Below are 22,382 nucleotides of genomic sequence, written 5' to 3'. Positions count from 1 at the left end.
ACAACATGCTGCACTGATATCACACAGAGACAACATGCTGCACTGATATCACACAGAGACAACATGCTGCACTGATATCACACAGAGACAACATGCTGCACTGATATCACACAGAGACCACATGCTGCACTGATATCACACTGAGACAACATGCTGCACTGATATCACACTGAGACCACATGCTGCACTGATATCACACTGAGACCACATGCTGCACTGATATCACACAGAGACAACATGCTGCACTGATATCACACTGAGACAACATGCTGCACTGATATCACACTGAGACAACATGCTGCACTGATATCACACAGAGACCACATGCTGCACTGATATCACACTGAGACAACATGCTGCACTGATATCACACAGAGACAACATGCTGCACTGATATCACACTGAGACAACATGCTGCACTGATATCACACAGAGACAACATGCTGCACTGATATCACACTGAGACCACATGCTGCACTGATATCACACAGAGACCACATGCTGCACTGATATCACACTGAGACAACATGCTGCACTGATATCACACTGAGACCACATGCTGCACTGATATCACACAGAGACAACATGCTGCACTGATATCACACAGAGACAACATGCTGCACTTATATCACACTGAGACCACATGCTGCACTGATATCACACAGAGACCACATGCTGCACTGATATCACACAGAGACCACATGCTGCACTGATATCACACAGAGACCACATGCTGCACTGATATCACACAGAGACCACATGCTGCACTGATATCACACAGAGACAACATGCTGCACTGATATCACACAGAGACAACATGCTGCACTGATATCACACTGAGACAACATGCTGCACTGATATCACACAGAGACCACATGCTGCACTGATATCACACAGAGACCACATGCTGCACTGATATCACACTGAGACAACATGCTGCACTGATATCACACTGAGACCACATGCTGCACTGATATCACACAGAGACCACATGCTGCACTGATATCACACAGAGACAACATGCTGCACTGATATCACACAGAGACAACATGCTGCACTGATATCACAGAGACAACATGCTGCACTGATATCACACAGAGACAACATGCTGCACTGATATCACACAGAGACAACATGCTGCACTGATATCACACTGAGACAACAAGCTGCACTGATATCACACAGAGACAACATGCTGCACTGATATCACACTGAGACCACATGCTGCACTGATATCACACTGAGACCACATGCTGCACTGATATCACACAGAGACAACATGCTGCACTGATATCACACAGAGACAACATGCTGCACTGATATCACACAGAGACAACAAGCTGCACTGATATCACACAGAGACAACATGCTGCACTGATATCACACTGAGACCACATGCTGCACTGATATCACACTGAGACCACATGCTGCACTGATATCACACAGAGACCACATGCTGCACTGATATCACACTGAGACAACATGCTGCACTGATATCACACAGACCACATGCTGCACTGATATCACACAGAGACCACATGCTGCACTGATATCACACTGAGACAACATGCTGCACTGATATCACACTGAGACAACATGCTGCACTGATATCACACAGAGAACAAAAGAAAAGTCTTCTGAAAGAATATTCAAAGATTTGTGCCGCATTTTCATGTTTTTTTTTCAAAAATAGCAGACCTGCAAGCTCGTAGCGCGCCACGGAGTGGCGCGCTAGCTTGTAGCGTCAGCTTGTAGATCTGCTATTTTTCAATAGCTCAAGTATAACATAATGCTTAGTTAAAACACCAAAAAGGGTTCCCGCCCAGATTTGGTTAAGATCTTTGAAAGTAGATTTAGGGAGGCATTGTGAAATCAACATTAGAAGTTTCAGTTCTCAACCTCGCCAGCTTACAAGGGCTGGACTCTGCCAGATTGCACGTAGCAAACAGAATTTTACAGATTTGTTGATTACAGCCAGTTAAATCAACTAATTGATTCTTGATTAAATCAACTAATTGATTAGTCGAGTGAACTAAGGATTTCTTTAGTCGAGGACAGCCCTATTAGGAAGATGGATGATGACCATTGTTTTTTTTAAGTAAAAACAGTAAAAAGTGCACAGCAAGATAAGAATAGGTGGCAGGTGGCTCGACAGATGTCAAAAGGACAACCATAGAAGAAAAGCCAAACTCTATTGACTGTCATTGATTTGGGCACAGATGTCAAGAGAGATACCCCATGGCTAAAGAAAACCTGAATGAATGAAGCATGGCGTTGGTTCATGGAGGACAATGGAGTCATACACCCGCCCCCAGCAGCTGTAATCAGCTGTCAGTCTGCTGATTGAATTAGTGTTTCCAAAGAAGCCAAAGAGATAACACTTTCCCTACATACCAATCACAGCTCATGCTCTCAACAGGGCGCTCCATTTAAATGGCTTCCTCATTCATTGGGATTAGATCACCGTTTCTCAATGCTGCTAGTGTACACACACAGCCGATGCTGCTGCAAAGCTAACCGACGTCCAACCTAAACTAACACCCATAAGTAGATAATGCACAGTATACACCTGCTGCTTTAGTTTATACCTTATTATCTCAGGTTTATGTTTCTTTCTCTTATCTCCTTTCCCCCTTCTTCTTCCCTTTCTTTTCTATGGAACAATACGATGGGAACTATGCACGAAAACGAGTTTCACCCACCCTTTTACTTTGTAAATCTGCGATATATGACAATAAAGCTGAAATCCTGAAAGCTTTGCCTCCTGCACTCCAGCCTCGACATTTCTAGTCTTGCGTGGCATGCATTATAGTCCGGCAGCCGACAGGCTTCTTTTGTGGGAAATTTGGTATATAGTCTTTTTGATTGGCCTAAAATATTGTCTATATTATATACAGTACATACATTCATGAATCCACTTGCAATTTGTTTTCTAGGGGTTTCTTGTGACCCTCCCATTAACATCCTGTATAAGGCAAAAATGTCAAACTTATCTTATGCTTTAAGTAGTAAGTAAGTAAGTAAATAAGTAAATAATTATTTATAAAGCACCTTTCTTAAAGGTATATTCAGTGATTTCACTCAAAAAACCTTAGGTTTCGTTTTTGGCTATGGGACCCAGCCTTTCGTCCAATCAGGATAGAGAGTCAAAAACGAAACCTAAGGTTTTTTGACCCCCAGGGGTTAAGTGGGGACAGGGAGGAACTCCTTATATGGCCAGCACACTCTATAGTAGGGAGGATTATCACAACAAAACAAAAAAATAAGTGATATTTGAATTAAGTGAAATCACTGAATATACCTTTAAGGTTACAAAGTGTACAACTTTGTACAAAGGTTACAAAGTGAAGTACAATGAACACAATAAAATCAATCAAATTAAAACAGGACACTGAGGACAGTACAACAAGCAAATAAGAACAACATAATCAAGGTCAAGTAACATCAGGAAAATGTTTCCGAAATAAAAACGTTTTCAACAAACTCTTAAAAGTATTGACAGACTCAGCGTTTTTTAAAGTGCAAGGCAGGGCGTTCCATAAAGTAGGTGCAACTACTACTGCAAAGGCACGGTCACCCATTGTCTTTCGCTTATAGTCCCAGGAACCATTAGGAGGCCTTTGTCAGAGGATCGCAGGGATCTCACATTGACCTTGGGGGGGCAGAAGATCACAAATGTACGGTGGGGGGGGCAGTCCATGTAGGGCTTTAAAAGTAGTTAGAAGGATTTTAAAATCTATTCTAGCCTTGATGGGCAGCCAGTGGAGTGTGGCTAAGACCGGGGTGATGTGTGCTCGACGGTTTGGTGTTGGTGAGAATTCTGGCTGCTGTTGTTGTTCTGGCTGCTGTTGTTCTGCGTGCATGGTTTTTTTTCTAGGTCAGTGGGAGTGAGAATAGATTTTATTTTAGAAATGTTGCGTAAGTGATAAAAGCATGCCTGGGTAAGTTGGGACTCAAGGGTCATCCTACTGTCAAAATGTACACCCAGGTTTTTGACTGTTGATTTTACATTTGCTACAAGTGGGCCAAGGGACTGTCGAATAATGTGGGAAGTAGCATGTGACATGTCAAACTAGGGGGTTTTCATGATTCTGAATCCATTCCAAACATTCGTTTTGCACAAAAAACACTCCTTGAGCTAAAAGCGGCCATACCCACTCCCAGCATGCTGCTCACTGCTCAGCTACAACAGGCTCTGTGCATACGGGTAGCTGTAGTCCCGGGTTTTCACTTTTCATGCCCATTTCCTGTTCCAGTTCATTTCTCCATAGCTTCAATTTGATTGGCTCAGCCCAGGACAAATAGGAAGGCAAGCCCCGCCATCTCCGGTTTACTTATACCCATATCTGCGTGACGTAGGCTCCGCCTCTTTAAGAGAGCGGACGTAGGTTGGAGTCTATGAATTCCAGCAGGAGAGTGAACGTGAACGCCTGAAGAGACGAATAACTGCCAGAATAACTGTATTCCATTTGACACACACCACCCCATTTATTGCATCAAATGGAAATACAGTTATTCTTCACGTGTTCCTGACTGAATTGTGATTGATTTGGCAAAGGGACAGGCAATAAGGGGTTTTAGTCTGTTGGAATTTAGAGAAAGACCAAGCGACAAGCCTGAAGACATCTAGGGAACCCAGCAAATAATACATGAATGTACATCTTTACACTGACGATTCTCCCCCAGGCTGACAATGTTAAGCTCTCCTCATTTTAAATTGCTCAATTTCCATTCTCCACATACAGTAGAAATGAGTAGATGACCATTTGTAACTCTGAGACTGTCCAAAATGTAACCAAATGGTCCTTTTTGGGTTCCATGTTGTGGCATCTGGCCTGTGTTAGTGATCTAAAGTGACACACAGTCAGTAATACTGCAGGGAAGGAGAATCATATTCATCTTATATGCATGTGTACACGCACATAGACATGTGCATTCACGTGCACACACACCGACACTGACATGCACATGCACATGTCCCAGAGGGGCACCACCACCACCCACAATGCACCATTCCCAGGAAATAGACCCCCTTTGGGTTGTTGTTCCACGAGTCCTTTGGAGAGAAATGTACAATGACCTCATCAAACACACACGCACGCACACATACACGCATCTTCAATGCTTCAGTGAAACAATAACGGTAAAGCAACTTGGATATTGAGCCAGCCAGTATATATGGCACAGGAAAATAAACTGCATCTATACGGATGGACAAATTAATTTATTCATTAATTAATGCATTACTGACTGAATTAACCCATTCTGAACGGGCACCCATTTTGGTGTCAGCATCATGTCATGCTTTAGCTATTGAAAAATAGCAGATCTACAAGCTCATATCGCGCCACCGAGTGGCGCGATACGAGCTTGTAGGTCTGCTATTTTTGAAAAATCGAAGAGCGACTGACATTTTTTAGAATCTGATCTCAGGTCAGAATGGGTTCATCAGACCCAGTGTTTGTCCGGCGGAAACCTCGTATGAATCTGATCTCAGGTCAGAATGGGTTAATGCATTTCTGACTGACTGACTGACTGACTGACTGACTGACTGACTAAATGAATGACTGACTGACTGAATGGATGGGTGGGAGGGAGGGAGGGAGGGAGGGAGGGAGGGAGGGGGGGAGGGAGGGAGGGAGGGGGTGGACACTGAACCAAAGAGGAGGTGTCTGGCTGGCGCACATTAGCCGAGCCTCCACATTCCACATGTACACCCGAAGACAGCACACACACCACGCCCAATTCTAATCCACACAGACAGACACGCACGCACGCACGCACGCACGCACACACACACACACACACACACACACACACACACACACACACACACACACACACACACACACACACACACACACACACACACACACACACACACACACACACACACACACACACACACACACACACACACGCACACAGAGGAAACCAACTCACTCACCAACACAGATGCTGCATGTCATGTGCACACGCAAATACGTATATGTGAATGAATGCATACCTGTTGCGCACGCTGCATTGCACACACAAACACACACACACATACACAGACAGAGGAAACTACTCTCTCACCCTCTCTAATTACACACACCATAGTACTCACACACACACACACACACGGGCCCCTGGCTCGGTTACACATTCTCACACGAACAAACACACACACACACACACACACACACACACACACACACCTATGAACACCCACACCCACAGGAAACTGACTCCTCTCTTCCTCTCTCTCAGCCATTGGACACACACACACACACACACACACACACACACACACACACACACACACACACACACACACAGCTTTCTAAAATGTTGCCAGTGTGCCTGTGGACGAAGGAGCATGACATTTTCCACTATCCCCAAAAGACAAGTCTCAGTCCGGACTCTGCACTTCCTGTCACGTGACCTTTGACCTCAGGGCGGCTTCCAACCACATGATCAAAACCATTCCCAGCAACCCAGGGGTCACCGGCTACCCTCTGGCTCGACACACACACAGGAAAATGTGTGTGAATGTGAGAGAGAGAGAGAGAGAGAGAGAGAGAGAGAGAAATAAGCACATGCAGCAAAATCCTGTTATCCATGTGTGTCTCCGAGATCGTAAAAAAGTAACCATGATCGAGCAAGTGATCAAATGTATGCTGAGACTGAGCACACATCTGTATGCTGAGACTGAGCACACATCTGTATGCTGACACTGAGCACACATCTGTATGCTGAGACTGAGCACACATCTGTATGCTGAGACTGAGCACACATCTGTATGCTGAGACTGAGCACACATCTGTATGCTGACACTGAGCACACATCTGTATGCTGAGACTGAGCACACATCTGTATGCTGAGACTGAGCACACATCTGTATGCTGAGACTGAGCACACATCTGTATGCTGAGACTGAGCACACATCTGTATGCTGAGACTGCGCACACATCTGTATGCTGAGACTGAGCACACATCTGTATGCTGAGACTGAGCACACATCTGTATGCTGAGACTGAGCACACATCTGTATGCTGAGACTGAGCACACATCTGTATGCTGAGACTGAGCACACATCTGTATGCTGAGACTGAGCACACATCTGTATGCGCTCAGTGATGTCTGGCGTCCCGTTAGTCTGACATACGTGGCCGGTTAAGACTCACCCGTGGCTTCCGCGTGCTGTTAGGGTTAGGGTTAGTAATGTCGGATCGTTGGGACATGGGACTAACTCTACGCACCCTCAGCCCCCAATCAAAGCACCCTCAGCCCCAACCAAAGCACCCTCAGCCCCCAACCAAAGCACCCTCAGCCCCCAACCAAAGCACCCTCAGCCCTCAACCAAAGCAGAGAGAGGCAGATTTTTTTCCCCGACTCTTTTCAGATCTTTTGCATCATTTCAGATCTTTTGCATCTCTTTCACGGACCCCTTTCTCCTTCTCTCTTCTTTCATCTGTTCTGAACAGTCCAACGTAAGTAAACAACCTGGGCTGCTCAAAACAGGCATTCCCTCCCTCCCTCCCTCCCCCCCTCCCTCCCTCCCTCCCTCCCTCCCTCCTCCCCTCCCTCCCCCCCTCCCTCCCTCCTCCCCCCCCTCCCTCCCTCCTCCCCTCCCTCCCTCCTCCCAACTTTCACTTCCCAGCAGTGATGTCTCTTTTCATGCTCTACGTCAGTGGTTCCCAAAGTGGGGTTCGGGGACCCCCAGGGGTCCTTTAGGGAGTTCCAGGGGGTCCAAATGAACCCTCACGGGTCTGTAACTCAGAGTGTACAAATGGAACACTCTGAGTTAAATATAAATTGTGATAACAGAGATAGAAATGCCATTAAATGGGGGTCAAACTGGGGGGGTCCTTGAAATTAAAATGGTTGAGAAACACTGCTAGAGCTGTAGAAATCTTCTATTGCATGTTTTCAAATGGGGGTCCGCAGGGCTAATACATTGAGAACCTCTGCTCTACGTTACGCTATCCCAGCGTGCTGTTCGGCCTTTCCTTTTCATTTGCCCAACCCCAAACCCCCCTCCCCTCCCCTCATAAGCTCTCTCTCTCTCTCTCTCTACCCATCTTCTTTTCACTTGTTGCACTTTCTCCCACCAACGGATCCCCCCCACCCCCCTCTCAGTGTGTTTTTCCCCTGGTCGTCGGCGGGTCTTGAGAACATGGCTCAGTGTGGTAGCAGATGCCTCCATATTAGGACAGGCTGCTGACAGAACGGAGGCTCCCTGAGATCTGCATGCCCCCCTCCTCCTCCTCCTCCTCCTCCTCCTCCTCCTCCCTCGCTCCCTGCCGCCAACCTCCTCCTCCTCTCCTTCCTTCTCCTGTGTCTCACTTTGCATCGTGGAGTGAGACGAGTCCTCGGTGTCCCTCACTCACTCCTTCGCTCACACTTCCGTCTGTCTGTCTTTTTCATCTCCGTATTTAATAAAAAACCTGATCCTTTTAAATCCTACAGGGGAGGCGGCAGGTTGACAGTGGTATATACAGTATGAGTCACATTCCAACTGGCACTGCATGGCACACAGGCATGTGCACGCATGCATGCACACACACACACAGTCACACCCCCCCTAGACATAAGGGCAAAGAATGCTCAACAGCTGTATGACACATTTTATTGACTCATTTCAGCTCTGTCTGTCTGTGTCTCTCTCACACACACACACACACACACACACACACACGCACACACACACACCCCCCCCCCCCCCCCCCCCCAGGGATGCCTGTCATTCAATAGTGACAAGGAGAGAGGACAGTCCTTGAGATGGTCAACCTTGGTGTTACTGAACATGCCTGGTGCCGGTGGTGACGCATGGGATCTGTACAGTATACATGAACTCATCCACCGTGTCCCGTGCGTACACGTTGTGTGTGTGTGTGTGTGTGTGTGTGTGTGCGTGCGCGTTGTGTGTGTACTGTACATGCATGCGTCCATGGACTCTTTCCTTATTCCTTGCAGAGTTCCTTGCAGCTTCACAAGCTTTGGGGTCATTGTTAGGGCGATTCATATTCCTGTATGACATGTTTTCATGATGACACAGACACAAGTCACACACAGGGAAATCCTTGGGAAAATGTCATGACCAGACATTATGCTTCTCTCTCTCTCTCTCTCTCTCTCTCCCCCCCCCACACTCTCTCTATCCATCCCTCGCTCATTCCATCCTCCCTTTCCCTTTCCAGAAATACGTCTGTGTCCTTGAAAAGATGAATATGGTTTGAATTCACAAGTTCACTGATGTGTTTCTAATTCTATAACGCCTAATAATCACATTGTGTCAGTCGGGGATTGACCCCGACTGACACAATGTGATCCAGAGCCTGTGAGTGTCTTCATCTATTACTGCATATAGAGCTTTTGGCTTTGTGAGTCATTGAAGCCAGGAACAGAATACTGTAAGTTGCTGCAATACAATCTCCTTTATTAAGTTGTGTCACACACACACGTCTGGATCACCATGCTCTACCGAGTAGAGCATACGATGGATCTGCACAAAGCAGAACGGTTCATTGAACACACTTTGGCCCTGCTTTTTGAACAGTGGAGAGAGACAGGAAATACACAGAGAGAGAGAGAGAGAGAGAGAGAGAGAGAGAGAGAGAGAGAGAGAGAGAGAGAGAGAGAGAGAGAGAGAGAGAGAGAGAGAGAGAGAGAGAGAGAGAGAGAGAGAGAGAGAGAGAGAGAGAGAGAGAGAGAGACAAGCAGCAAGCCGTCCAGCCAAACAGGAATGAAAGTAGGAACTCGCTGTCCAGCATTAGACTGCATGTGGTAACCTGCATTCAGACTCAGTTGGTGAATAAGTAACACTAGTGGCGAGCATGCCCAGTTAAAATGGGTATGGCCTTTGACCCCAGGAAGTGAATAACTCCCCCCCCCTCCCCCTACACACAATACCACATGAATACAGCACAGTGGTGTTCTGAGAGGATTTACAGAGCAGTCTGTGTCAGCAGCTAACAACGAAAATGTAGAGATGATGTCACTGATAACCTCTCCTCACAATGCCCTTAGAATGATAATGGTTCATGGGTTTGGCCTTCTTCTCCCTCATGTCTCCTACTGTCTAATGGAGCACCAACACTTTAACAAGATGAACCCCAACGTCCGCTCCCCATTCTGGTCATGATAATAGGTGAAAATAGCAAATGTGCATGCTCACAAGGGGTCACGTGGCGCATTGCTTGTAGATTTGCTATTTGACCCATGATTGCACCTGACGAAGGCCTTTAGGGCTCCAATTTCGTCTCATCTTTCTAAATACACTGTTTTGGGATTTAGCAGTGCGGGAAAGGGGTGTTCCCCCACAAAAGTTGGCATTTTTGTTACCTGTCGAAATCCCTAAAACACCTCTGTTACCCGTTATATTATGCATAGGTGTGGTTTGGGCGTTACAATAATTAAACCAAATTTAACCAATCACCAGTCCACGTGCCATTGCCTTTAAGAGATCCCTTATCCGTTGCCCGTTAGTGCTATATAGCCCATGGAAGAGTGTTGTGTTGCTCTAAACATTGCAATTTGTCTCTAGTAATAAAGTTATTTGGAAGCTTAGAAGGCAGTGTTTTTTATCCAGCACTAGTCATTATTTTGTGATGTTTCTGCACAACCTGGACTACATGTAGACATTAACCCATTTCAACCACGGCAACAGTGACTGCATCCCTGATGAAGAATTGTGTGCACTGCCAAAACATTGCAATTTAATATATTACACTTTTTTTCAGCAAAGCTATTAGTGTGCGTGCACTGCAGCAACATTTCTTTTCTATTCACGATATCTCATTTTAACCACAACAACTTATAACATTAGCATGAAGAAGGAAGTGGCATCACAGGATTCTGGACAATTTTTGATGGAAAAGAGCTTGCTAATGCTAACAAATTATATTAATCGTAACTGCAATGTCATATCATCAGCGATTTTTTTTTACCTACCCACTGAGCAACCTCGCAATTTTCTAAATGACCGTCTAAAAATGGGGTGAAAATAGTCTAAAAATGAAAGTTTTTTAGCAGTCCAGGCTTAGATTAGACGTTGAAACAACGTAGTTTCAACGTCTATATATAGACGGTCTACATTTAGAACTTGATTACATCTAATCTAAGCCTAGACTGCTAAAAAACTTTCATTTGTAGACTATTTTTACCCCCGTTTTTAGAAGAAAAACAATTGCCATTTAGACGTCTATTAGACTACAAAAATGCTCAGTGGGTAAACTCCCATGGTTTTTGTTTCAAAATTGGTCACAGTGTGCATGTAATGTAAGTGTGTACTGTACAAACTACAGTACATGGCTTTAACTTATTTTATTTCTCATTTTTTTATCCCACGATTTTGTAGCCCATTTTTCACCCGTGTCAATTATCTAATGTGATCCTGGGCTCTACACACCCTCCACCAACCTAGTCCCCATATGACTGGCTTTAACTTCTGATATGTATTGTCACAATTTGTCAGTTATTATGTCAGATTATTATACAAAAAGGCTACACGATGTACTAGCACAAAGGTTGGACTTAATATCTCAAAACACAAAGTTATGTAATGTAATGAATGAGGACACACACTCATACACACACAAAGTGCACACCCACCCACCCGCCCCCACACACACACACACACACACACACACACACACAGACCTGTCAAATAGGTGGAATAATGTACGAGCATGTGACTAATATTCAATTCAATTTCACGTCAATCACATGAAAGGCAGAAATGAGGGTGCTTTTTCAATTATAATTTAATTATAAACATACGATATTTGTACTTTTAGGGATGTAAGTTATACATTCCTAAAGAAGAAATTGTTACAAATGAGGCCCCTGGTCTAGACATAGAACTTTCCGCCGGAATTTGACAACCACGATAGAGAACATCTTCCAAACAATCAACGGGAGCCATGGCTCTATCGATCTCTCCTTAAAGCTGCGATCCTTCATGTTTGGGCCTTAATATCCAGGATTTTAATTCAGGCGTGCTGCGTGAGAAAACAAATTCCTACCACTGAGCTAAGAAGACACAACACCTTGTTGGCTATAGGAGAGATACCGCACTTATGAGCTTCAGGCAGTCTACATGTATCAATGCAGGGAGACCACGTCGGCAGACCGCTGCAGATGTGCTAGTTACATTGTATTATTACAACACATACCAACATACAATAAATTAATATTATATTCATTACAATATGTTCTGATTGCAGCCTTAAACGGCGTCTCTCCCCATTTCTCTCCTTTTGTTTCCCTTTATTCCAGCAAATTCCTCGCTCTACTACTTTGTCAGGCAGCTCTGCTGTGCTTTGAGCTCGTGAAGTTCCGCCTACACTTGCTCAATCCCCTGCTATCTCTCGTCTTATCACTCATTCCAATACCTAACAAGGAATGTGTGTGTGCGTGCGTGCACACACTCGCGCGCACACACACACACACACACACTCTTACTGGACCACCAAGCCAAGAAGATTACAGTTGATCTTTGACCACCGCAGTGACAGCCAGACTGTGTAAACCCAACGGGGGAGGAGGAGTGGCGAGGGTTAAACAACACCATGTTGGGTCTCGGCCGGCCTCAGGGCATGACTAGCCTCTGTGTCTTGTCCTCTTTATACAACGTATAAAATATAGCACACAAACACAGCCACAGAGAGGGAGAAATGCATACAATACAGACGTGGTCTGGTTGGAGGGGCACAAGGAAGACGCATGACACTTTGTCAAAGGGAGAATTCAACACAGAATTAAAGAGGTGCGAGGTCGAGGCAACACTCATCACACTGCAGTTAAATCCATCCTTTCATAGGCTTTGTTTCGTTAATTTAAGGGCCCTTAATGGCTCATTTGTTAGCATCTTCTGCTGTAGTCCATTCTCTGTGGCTGAACTTGACACACACACACACACACACACACACACACGTGTGTTCCCAAAGGCACAGTGATTAAGTGGCCAGCCCAGGACACTTGGGATTCACTTCACTCTGCTTCCTTTTGTTTTACAGAAACGCAGTCACTCATCATTCAACCGCAAGGATCGTCGCAATTATGATCCGACAGTGAATCAATATTATTCAGGTGTCTCTACTGCTCCCCTCGTCTCCATTCTTCTCCTCTTCCTGCACATTGATAAAAAATATATATATAAAAAGCACAACGGAAGTCTTAGTGCAACATATTGGCTACATGGCATATTGTCAATATCCAGAAAATACTTGACTTTAAATATATTTTTGTCACGTTTGGTTGTGTTCATGACACCTGACGCTGAAAACACTTGACCCCGTCACCGAGGCAAAGAGACAACAATCACCAAGCATCATCATCAACATCAGTCTTATCTGACCTCATCTGGTCTATGTCTGACACCCGGGGCTCCACCGGGCGCGTTGCGTCTCCGTCGCATGCGTCAAAAAAACGAACCGGGGCAATTTTAATGCAGTCACGCAAGGCAACGCAACGCGGGCAGTGGAGCCACCCTTCATCGATTAAAAAGGGAACATTCCCCGACGCTGACGCGCCCGGTGGAGCCCCGGTGTGACTCGACGTCTACAAATGCTGCCTCCAACACAATTGACATGCTATGCAAGTATGCATATCTGCAGTAAGTGTTCAACCATGCAACTGAAAAGCCAACCTGGTGGATATTTCAAATCTTCGTCAGAAGAAACAGGGAGGTTCAGCTGCTTAACTGTCAGTGACTCCTCCACTACAGGAGGAGGTAGAAAGCAGAATGAATTGTGAGGCGAGGGGGCGGGGCGTTCAGGTTCAGCCTATAGTGAGGCTGGGCTGATTGTTGTGACATTTTCACCTTTTCCCGCTGCATATTTAAGTGGCATATCTGATTTACTCCAGACTAAATCTATGCACGCGCCGCGCACGCACATACACGCACACGCACGCACACGCACGATGTGCCAGCCTGTACCAAATGGAGCAGTGGTTCAAGGTTCAAGGCTTTAAACTGCGTCCGCCACCAAATACTTATCAACCTGAATGGTGCCACACCGTCATGAATAAACCCTCGTTCGTAAAGTACCTATTTATACACGTCTAAAAATAGACACTCTCTCACGTGTGCACGCACATGCATATACGCCGCTGGGCTGGCTGCCTCCCATACATGCACACACACGAACACACACGCACGCACAAATACACTCACAATCACACACACACACACACACACACACACACACAAAAGCCTGAGAACTCCACGACCTCGTTTCCCCAAGTAACAATAATCCACAACGGGAGTACGACAGGGTATAAATCAGGCTTAAAAAGGCATTAACACAGCAGATACAGATACAGGCAGGATATAAAGACCCAGCTAAACAAAACAACACTGAAAAGGGCAGGACACAAACTGCAGCCCTCACCACCTGCAGTGAAATACGAGTGTGTTTATGTTCTTTGACGGAGAGCTAGATGGCACTAACTGGACTGGAAAAGAGAGATTGGATGAAAGATAAACACTGGCACACACCGATGGAGAGGGACAAGTCTAGGAGTGGCCAGCAGCAATGTGACAGATGCACAGATGTGGGGGGGGGGGGGGGGGTGTTAGACATCCACAGGATCAGGACTCAGGAGAACAGGTTAAAAGTGCAGTGTTCGTTTGTAGGTGTCCGAGCTCCTCTGGGAGTGTAACCTACAAATGTAACCATTTGATTACAGCTGTCAAACACAGTATTCACTGTGTACACACAACACACAGTAATATATTGAATGTCCAACAACAAAACAGTAATGCTGAAACAAATAATGAACATGTACTTGTATTTGCTCAGAGATATACAGATATGGAGTGTGTGTGTGTGTGTGTGTGTGTGTGTGTGTGTGTGTGTGTGTGTGTGTGTGTGTGTGTGTGTGTGTGTGTGTGTGTGTGTGTGTGTGTGTGTGTGCACGCGCGCAGACTGTGTGCGTGCTCGCTTGTGTGTGACTGTGTGTAACTGTGTACATGCGTGCGCGTGTCTTTCTAAGGGAGCGGAGAGGAGTTCGAAAGAAAGAAGAATAGAGTGAAGGAAAAACTTGAAGACCGGCTTTCAGGTGGATGGGTTGCTGTGCTGTGTGATCCACAGCAAAGCTGCGTGACTCAGACCGGCAGCAGCGCTATAAAACGGTGTTACACAACAGGGGCACAGGCCACATGCAAGTGACAGGTGATCTGAGAGAGGGAGGGGAAGAGGAGACAGACAGGGAAAGAGCATAGAGGAAAACATACAGGATGAGAGGAAGAGAGGACAAAACAAAGAAGCCAGTTGAGACAGACAGAAGTAGAGTTGAGGAACAGGTAAGGTAGTGTCTGATGCTATAGTTTATACTCTGCCGTATGACGGTATCGCGTGCTTAAGTTACGATAGATGATATACCAGTTCAAAATGCATCGTGATGCAACTCACTGTGAGCTTGATGACATATGAAGTGGCGGATGGAGAAATGCAAATAATGAAGCAAAGTTCAAACCACAAAAACGGATGATAAAGAGAGAGAGAGAGAGAGAGAGAGAGAGAGAGAGAGAGAGAGAGAGAAAGCACAACAAGTGAGGAGCAACAAAAAGCGGCAGATGAAGACAAATGTCGAGGTGTCGGCTTTGAGAAAAAACGTGTCAATGTGTCACTCTGCAAGTGCTTGTCAATCCTGAAATAGGCAACAGTGGACATGCATAGAAGTGCTGTCTCTGTGAGGCCCGCCATAAGGACTGCCGTTAGGAGACCTAACATTAGATGGCCCAGGAGGAATTCCCTACTCCAACGATCATCCCCTGATGAGTGATGAGTCCTTTTAAAAGACAGTAAACCGCAGCAAACGGATGCGTCTGTTTACTGTGGTGTTGCTATGACAACTGAATTTCCCTCGGGATCAATAAAAAAAAAGGTCTATAGTATCTATTAACAGAAAGACGTGTGCCAATCCAACACATTATGCTGATACATCGCATAGTAGGAATTAATGCATTACCTGTAATACACACACTATCATGCATAGGTTTATATAAAGTATACAGTAGTATATACATACTGGACCTGCATTCATTAACTATACTGTAGGTTAACCCATTCTGACCGGGCTCCCATTTTGGTGTCGGCATCATGTTATGCTTTAGCTATTTAAAAATAGCAGATCTACAAGCTCATATCGCGCCACCGAGTGGCGCGATACGAGCTTGTAGGTCTGCTATTTTTTATTATTATCGAAGAACGACTGACATTTTTAGAATCTGATCTCAGGTCAGAATGGGTTCATCAGACCAGTGTGTGTCCGGCGGAAACCTCGTATGAATCTGATCTCAGGTCAGAATGGGTTAACAAAAGGCAAACGCCAAAAGGTAACGTCGTCAGACAGAAAACTGTCCAGCATGGAGTACCTCACTGTCTGTCACACACAAACATGAGAAGTTCCGTTGTTCAGTAAACTGCAGAGAGCCAACTTCTTTCACGATACTAACCCTATGCTTTGTTGACCGGGACTCACCGGAGTCACCTAGGGATCTATATTAGGTACCCTCTGAATCAAATTTCTTTCAATTTCTTCAAAAACAGTAAGCCAACAAAACAAACAAGCGCTAGTGCGACTATTTTTGCCAAATGTTCACTTGGGTAGAGTCGGGTTCATATGGTTAATCAACGCAAGTCGTTGACAAACATTTAGCATCAAAGTATGCATTAACCTTAGGTAAATATATCTCTACAATAGATGAATGGAGTCAGGTGATACACAGTGATATGTATCTACTATCATATAATATCTTACACTCCTTACAAGGCCCTGTAGCCTTACAGGGCCTTGTATGAAATGAATACATCTCTGACTGCACCAATGCAACATTGATGAGATAATGCATTTACAGTACATTGCACTTGGATAGAGGTGCTGAATGAAAAATTGAGAATTTTGGAAGCAAATTTAAATGCATTATTTGCAGCTCTGCCACTGTACATCATATCAAGTTCACAAGTTGTACTGTAGTACACTGCTACTGACCACAGTATGACCTCCAATCTACACAAACCAAGCAACTATTCTCTTTATATTGCCATAATCTTTTGATCTGGCAACCTCATGTGGGTATTCCTTCCGTCGTGACATGGCTGTCAACAGGATCAACTGGTCATATGACATACTTAGATGATGTCTCGGCAGGCATGATTTAATGACCATGAGTTCGCATGACTAGATGCCCTGGTGTTATCGTAGTGGTACACTCACACAGACAGTTAACTTTAAACTAATTACTTTAACCTATTTATAGGCGAATGTTAACGACTTAATTCAAATACATACGCCGTATTCACAAGGCCTCTATAATAGGCTGCCTCCTGTTTTCGCTCAGTTCTACATATCTTTGCCAAAAGTAGCTGATCACAGCCGGTCACAATGTTGTGAGCTTGTAGATCTGCTATTATGACTGAATGTGAGGCCCAGAATAGGGATGCCAGGGTTCATGCAGTTAAAAAAAGAATCACACCTGTGTGATTATCATCATACATCATCTCATTCCAGCCAATCAGAATTTGCGTCCTCACCTTCGTCTTCAATGTTTGTGTTACGCAATGTTTGTGTTTACAGAAACACTCAAAATTGTCCATTCATTGTCAATGGCAATTAATGTTTGTGTAGGACAATGTTTGTGTTTGCACTTTGCACACACACTAAAAGCTGGAGGAGGGGCTATCACCTCTCAAAAAATAAAGAAATCTCAAGTAAAAATATGGTCAAAAATAGCAATACAAGCTTGGCTATTTTCGCTATGTTGAGATAGGGCTTAAATGGTTAATTTGCATGGAAACCTTACTAAACTGAAATGTCTTTATTGTCTTGTTACAATCTCCATACGAATGTGCCCTTTGCTCTATAAGGCATTCTGCGATTAACCTGTTGAGTGCTTTATAAACAAATGTGACATGTTTGAGTTTGTTGACAAGTGACAACTAATTTAAAATGAATGATTGACCGCGAAACGTAATACTTTAAATGAAAACAAAAAAATCATTAACCCAAAGACACTTGACAGTCCAGCTGACCACTTCATCTCAAAACACAATATGCAAGTCATCCACCTTAGCTCATAATTCATCCATAAAAAGCCTAAAATATCTGCCTGGAGTCTCACAAGGCTCTATACTAGGCCCCTCCTGTTTTCGCTGCACTAAATATCTTTGCCGAAAATAGCCAATCTACAAGCTCAACGCAACACGTTGTGAACTTGTATTTCTGCCATTTTCACTGACCGTGCTTAAGAATTCAGAGGTGAAATGATACATCCGTCTTACCCTTCAGTTTCTCCATCACACTCTGCCCTGCCCTCTCGGACACCCTCCCGTCCTCCCTCTGGTAGCGGTCGTCCAGGAAGCGCGCCGTGGCCTCGGACAGGTGGACCTTGCCCGCCACGCCCAGCTGCTCCATCAGGTTGGCCAGGTTGACGTCGTTGGACCACACGTCGAACTTGAAGCGCTTCATCCCCAGGATGCCGCACAGCACTGTGCCCGTGTGGACGCCCACACGCATGTCCACCGTCTCGCGCGTCTCCTGGCAGAACTGCTCGATGGCCTGGATCATGCCCAGGCCCATCTCCACACAGCAGTAGGCGTGGTCCGGCCTGGGCTCCGGGCAGCCGGCCACGCAGTAGTAGCAGTCGCCCAGGGTGCTGATCTTCTCGCAGCAGGTGAGCTCGCAGAGGCGATCGAAGCGCCCAAACAGGTCGTTGAGGAGGCCCACCAGGGCAGGCGCCGTCTTATTGGCAGACATCCTGGTGAAGCCCACGATGTCGGCGAACAGGATGCTGACAGACTCCATGCGTTTCATGTTGAAGGGCCTGAAGATGATCTGGCCCCGGGGGATGGATGTTTTCTTGCGCTTGTGATGATGGTGGTTCTTGGGGCTGGCTGCGTTCGATGACGATCCTCCGCCACCTCCTCCTCCGCCCACCGACACGGCCGATGCCGAGCAGGCCCCGGTGGAGTAACGTTTGCCAGAATTCTCTCCGCCGCCCTCGTCGTCGCCCTGCTTCATCAGCTCATCCGCCACCCTCCGGGGCATGACCGAATGGATCATGCGTTCCTTCAGGGCCTTCTCCACCTCCAGGTCCTTGCCGTGCATGATGGCCTGGCCCACTTTGAGGAAGGTGCTGCGCGATCGCACCTCCGACATGATGAACAGGTGGATGCCAATGACATGAGCGCAGAGGTGGAGCAGGGCTTTAGCAGGCACCAGCCAGTGAAGGGTGTCTCCATCCCAGTCAGAACCGGACCCACCTCCTACCGATCCGGTACTGTCATATGTCCTCTGGAGCAGTGGCAGCCACCCCAAGGTCTCAAATAACACAGAGTACAGGAGGCCCAGTAGCACAGAGGCATACATACGGACATGGAGAACACTGTACAGCAGCAACAGTACTTCTGTACACAGAGAGAATGTGCCCACGGGGGAAATGCAGGGGGCCTTGTCTGGGGTTGGATAGGTGGAATTCTGACGCCAGGCCCATTCCAGGTCAGAATAGCCTGCGGTCTGGATCTGTGGAGCTAAGGTAATGGCAAATGTCACGACGATCAAGAGCAAGGAGGCCTGGTTGTACAGGCGTGTGTAGAGGTGGGTTAAAGTAAAGCAAAACAGCAGCACCAGTAGCAGGACAAAGGCTGATGTGGGGACAAGGAAGGTCACGGGGTCACAGCGCTCGCTGTTGACGCCGAAGTACACGCCCCAGAGGACGGCCGCTACGGCCAGGTAGAACAGGACGTAGCGGAACCGCCGCTGGGTCTGGGGGAAGCATCGCTCTCGGCATGCCTCTTCCAAGATGGAAGAGTCGAACTTGGGGTCCCAGCACTGGGCGGAGGAACGTTCAAAGAGCGGTGGCACTTTCCTCTGGGGGCGCACAGTGGTCATGAAAGACGGTCTCATCCCAGACTCACCAGAGCTGCAGCTGGACGATATGCTGTATTTGTGTGGGCCTGCAGGGTTCACTTTATTCACAGCCCCATAGCTGCCGCCTCCACCACTGTTGTTAGTCCGTAGCGGCTCGTGGTGATACGGCTGTTGGTGGTGCACGTGCGGTGCACTGTTGGCGATCCGCACCGTCACAGCTCCATCCCCGCTGGAGTCGCAGCTCACTTCGGTGCCATGCCCATGCATGACAAGCTGCCGGTGTTGTTGCAGAGTGGCCATATTGTACTGGTGGAGTTGGGTGGAGGGAGCATGCACTAATAATGTCTTCTTTAATGATGGCTGGTGGCGGTGGCTGGCAGGCGATCAGGCGGGTTGTGTGGGGGCGCGGTGTGTGCGCGCATCTGGCACAGTGAGAAGGCAGGGGGGAGAGCTGCTGAGAGGTGTTTGTTGGAATGAGCAAACTGCATGAATCGTGCGCACAGTAGAGACGTCGTTACTACGCACAAGGTAGCCCTGCTGCACACTCACTCAATATGAAACTGGCCGTTCCAGCTTCTTGAGTAGTTCATTATCCGACCCCGGTATTACGTCAGTACTCACATTCCACGGACTTCTTCTTCTTCGGAGGCTCTTGAGCTGTCCGGTTCGAGCCCCTCGTTTGTCTCCAGCTGCGGCAAATACACTGTCATTACGCTTTCTCCCTCCAGAAAGGAACATTCTTCTCGGAAAGGGGCTTGTTGTAACCATGGAATAATAAACGCCCATGCGAACGCCGCTTCATTGCCTGAAATCCTCTCCTCTGGCTGCACACTGTTTATTCTACCGCTGACAGTGACAGCTTACGTCAGGAAAAAAAAGTCTGGCGTTGAAAGAAAAAAGGGGGGTTGGGAGGGGGGTTTGGGGACCTAATTTATCTTGCGTAAAAACAGCCTACTTAATGTTTAAGACCAGTGGTTCGCTGGGCTGTGACAACTTGTTGAGCCACCCACGGTTGTTTTCAGGACGCATTTCCAACGGCCAAACAAATGGCTGCAAAAGTTACAGCGTCCCCCCTTATCTACTCAACACACTCGGTCCATTTTACAGTCAGCCCCCTGTTCCTTTCCCCTCTCTCTCTCTCTCTGTCTGTCAGGCATGAGTCAAAGTTGTTTCAACCCATACGTCTTTCCTCTTCACCCACTTCTTTGTTGAGCATTAATGTTCTCAATTTGAATGAATATTCTGGAGCCGTGTCGGTCCGAAATGACAAGAGGACGGTGCTCGGTCCGCTCGGTGCAACAGGCGGGCCTGTCCCACGGATCCAACCACGTCTTTTCCTGAACTCCCTGTCCGGATCTCCACCGTTTATTCCCCTTCTTCCAAGACGTCGGGGGTGGCGAGGTTGTAATTTGACCACGTCTGGATCGAAAGAGAAGTGCTGAAAATACTGACCATGGATATTATCTTAGATTGGCTTCTGTTGGGAGTGTCACTAACTTGTTGCGCACAGTTGGCAAAAACATAAAGCTACCGAGAACAGCCCCGGAATAGGCGAGTCTATAAATAGTGATGATCAAATCAAGTATCGGGCTAAAAAAACTCTTGAAATAATCACTCCAGCGACGTAGAACTCTTGAGTGCGTAGACTATTATATGTTCAACTTTAGTTCTGCCAGAATAAACCGCCCGACACCAAAAACAACCGCTCCAGACCATGAAGGCATGAAAAACGCATCCAGAATGTCAGATATATACTTCCCCCCCCGTGTCCAAAAAGCCTCCAAACTTTTCCCAGGCCGTATTTCCTGCGTTGTAACTTGTGAGCGGACACACTCACTGTAGGCTGCTCCTCTCGCTGAGTTTAGGTTGGGAATTTCCTCCAGGCTGCATTCCCCAATGAAGCCCAAATCCCTTGAGCAACGAACAACCCCCTTGATCGAGTTCCCCGTCGTGCTCGATGATCAAGCGGCGCACACTGCGCTGTGTCTTCTTATCTCCCCGCGAATTCCTCAGGTCTGGACAGCGCTAGTTTTCACTGGCATGCATGTTGCTCAACAAACACAACATTGTGCGCGTCTCTCTCGCTCTCTCTCTGTGTGTGTGTGTGTGTGTGTGTGTGTGTGTGTGTGTTGTAGATTCCTCCTCCTTTGGCCACTGATTAGCCACCCTTCTGTCCGATCATCATACAGCTTTCTTCTTGAACAGCAAAGGAAACACTGTTGAGTTTCTGGGGGTCTTTCCGTCTACCCAAGCGACGGTAATAACTGTGCTCCCGACGCTGCCACCATCTTCCCTGACTGTGTCGGAAATTCTCCCCCAGCTGTTGTGGTGGTGGGTGGGGGGGTGGTGGGGGGGGGGGGTGGATTTCCAATCCAAAGTGAGCTGCAGTCACAAAATAGAGGGGAGGGGGATCTGGGTGGGGCGCGCACGCAGAGCCTTGTGGCGGGGACGAGCACGCACGCACTCTTTTGGGCTAGAATTAAAATGTAGAACTTGGCGTCTTGGAAACATTAGGTAGG

At 46.7% G+C, this 22,382-nt stretch overlaps 1 protein-coding gene across 1 annotated transcript in view; it reads right to left on the bottom strand.

Annotated features, from left to right (window-relative positions):
* Positions 1–22,176, bottom strand: part of LOC310859111 (adenylate cyclase type 9-like) — a 57,938-nt gene extending 35,762 nt beyond the window's left edge. Inside the window, exon 1 of the mRNA XM_083765494.1 lies at positions 18,276–22,176. Within this exon, the coding sequence (XP_083621620.1) occupies positions 18,276–20,163 (1,888 nt within the window). The 5' untranslated portion in view covers positions 20,164–22,176. The remainder of the gene's footprint in view (positions 1–18,275) is intronic.
* Positions 22,177–22,382: the final 206 nt, after the last annotated feature.

Source organism: Protomyctophum parallelum, assembly GCF_964188405.1.
Source record: "Protomyctophum parallelum genome assembly, chromosome: 5".
Taxonomy (NCBI): Eukaryota; Metazoa; Chordata; class Actinopteri; order Myctophiformes; family Myctophidae; genus Protomyctophum; species Protomyctophum parallelum.
Note: the sequence above shows the minus strand (reverse complement) of the source record. Positions and strands in the feature narration are given on the sequence as shown.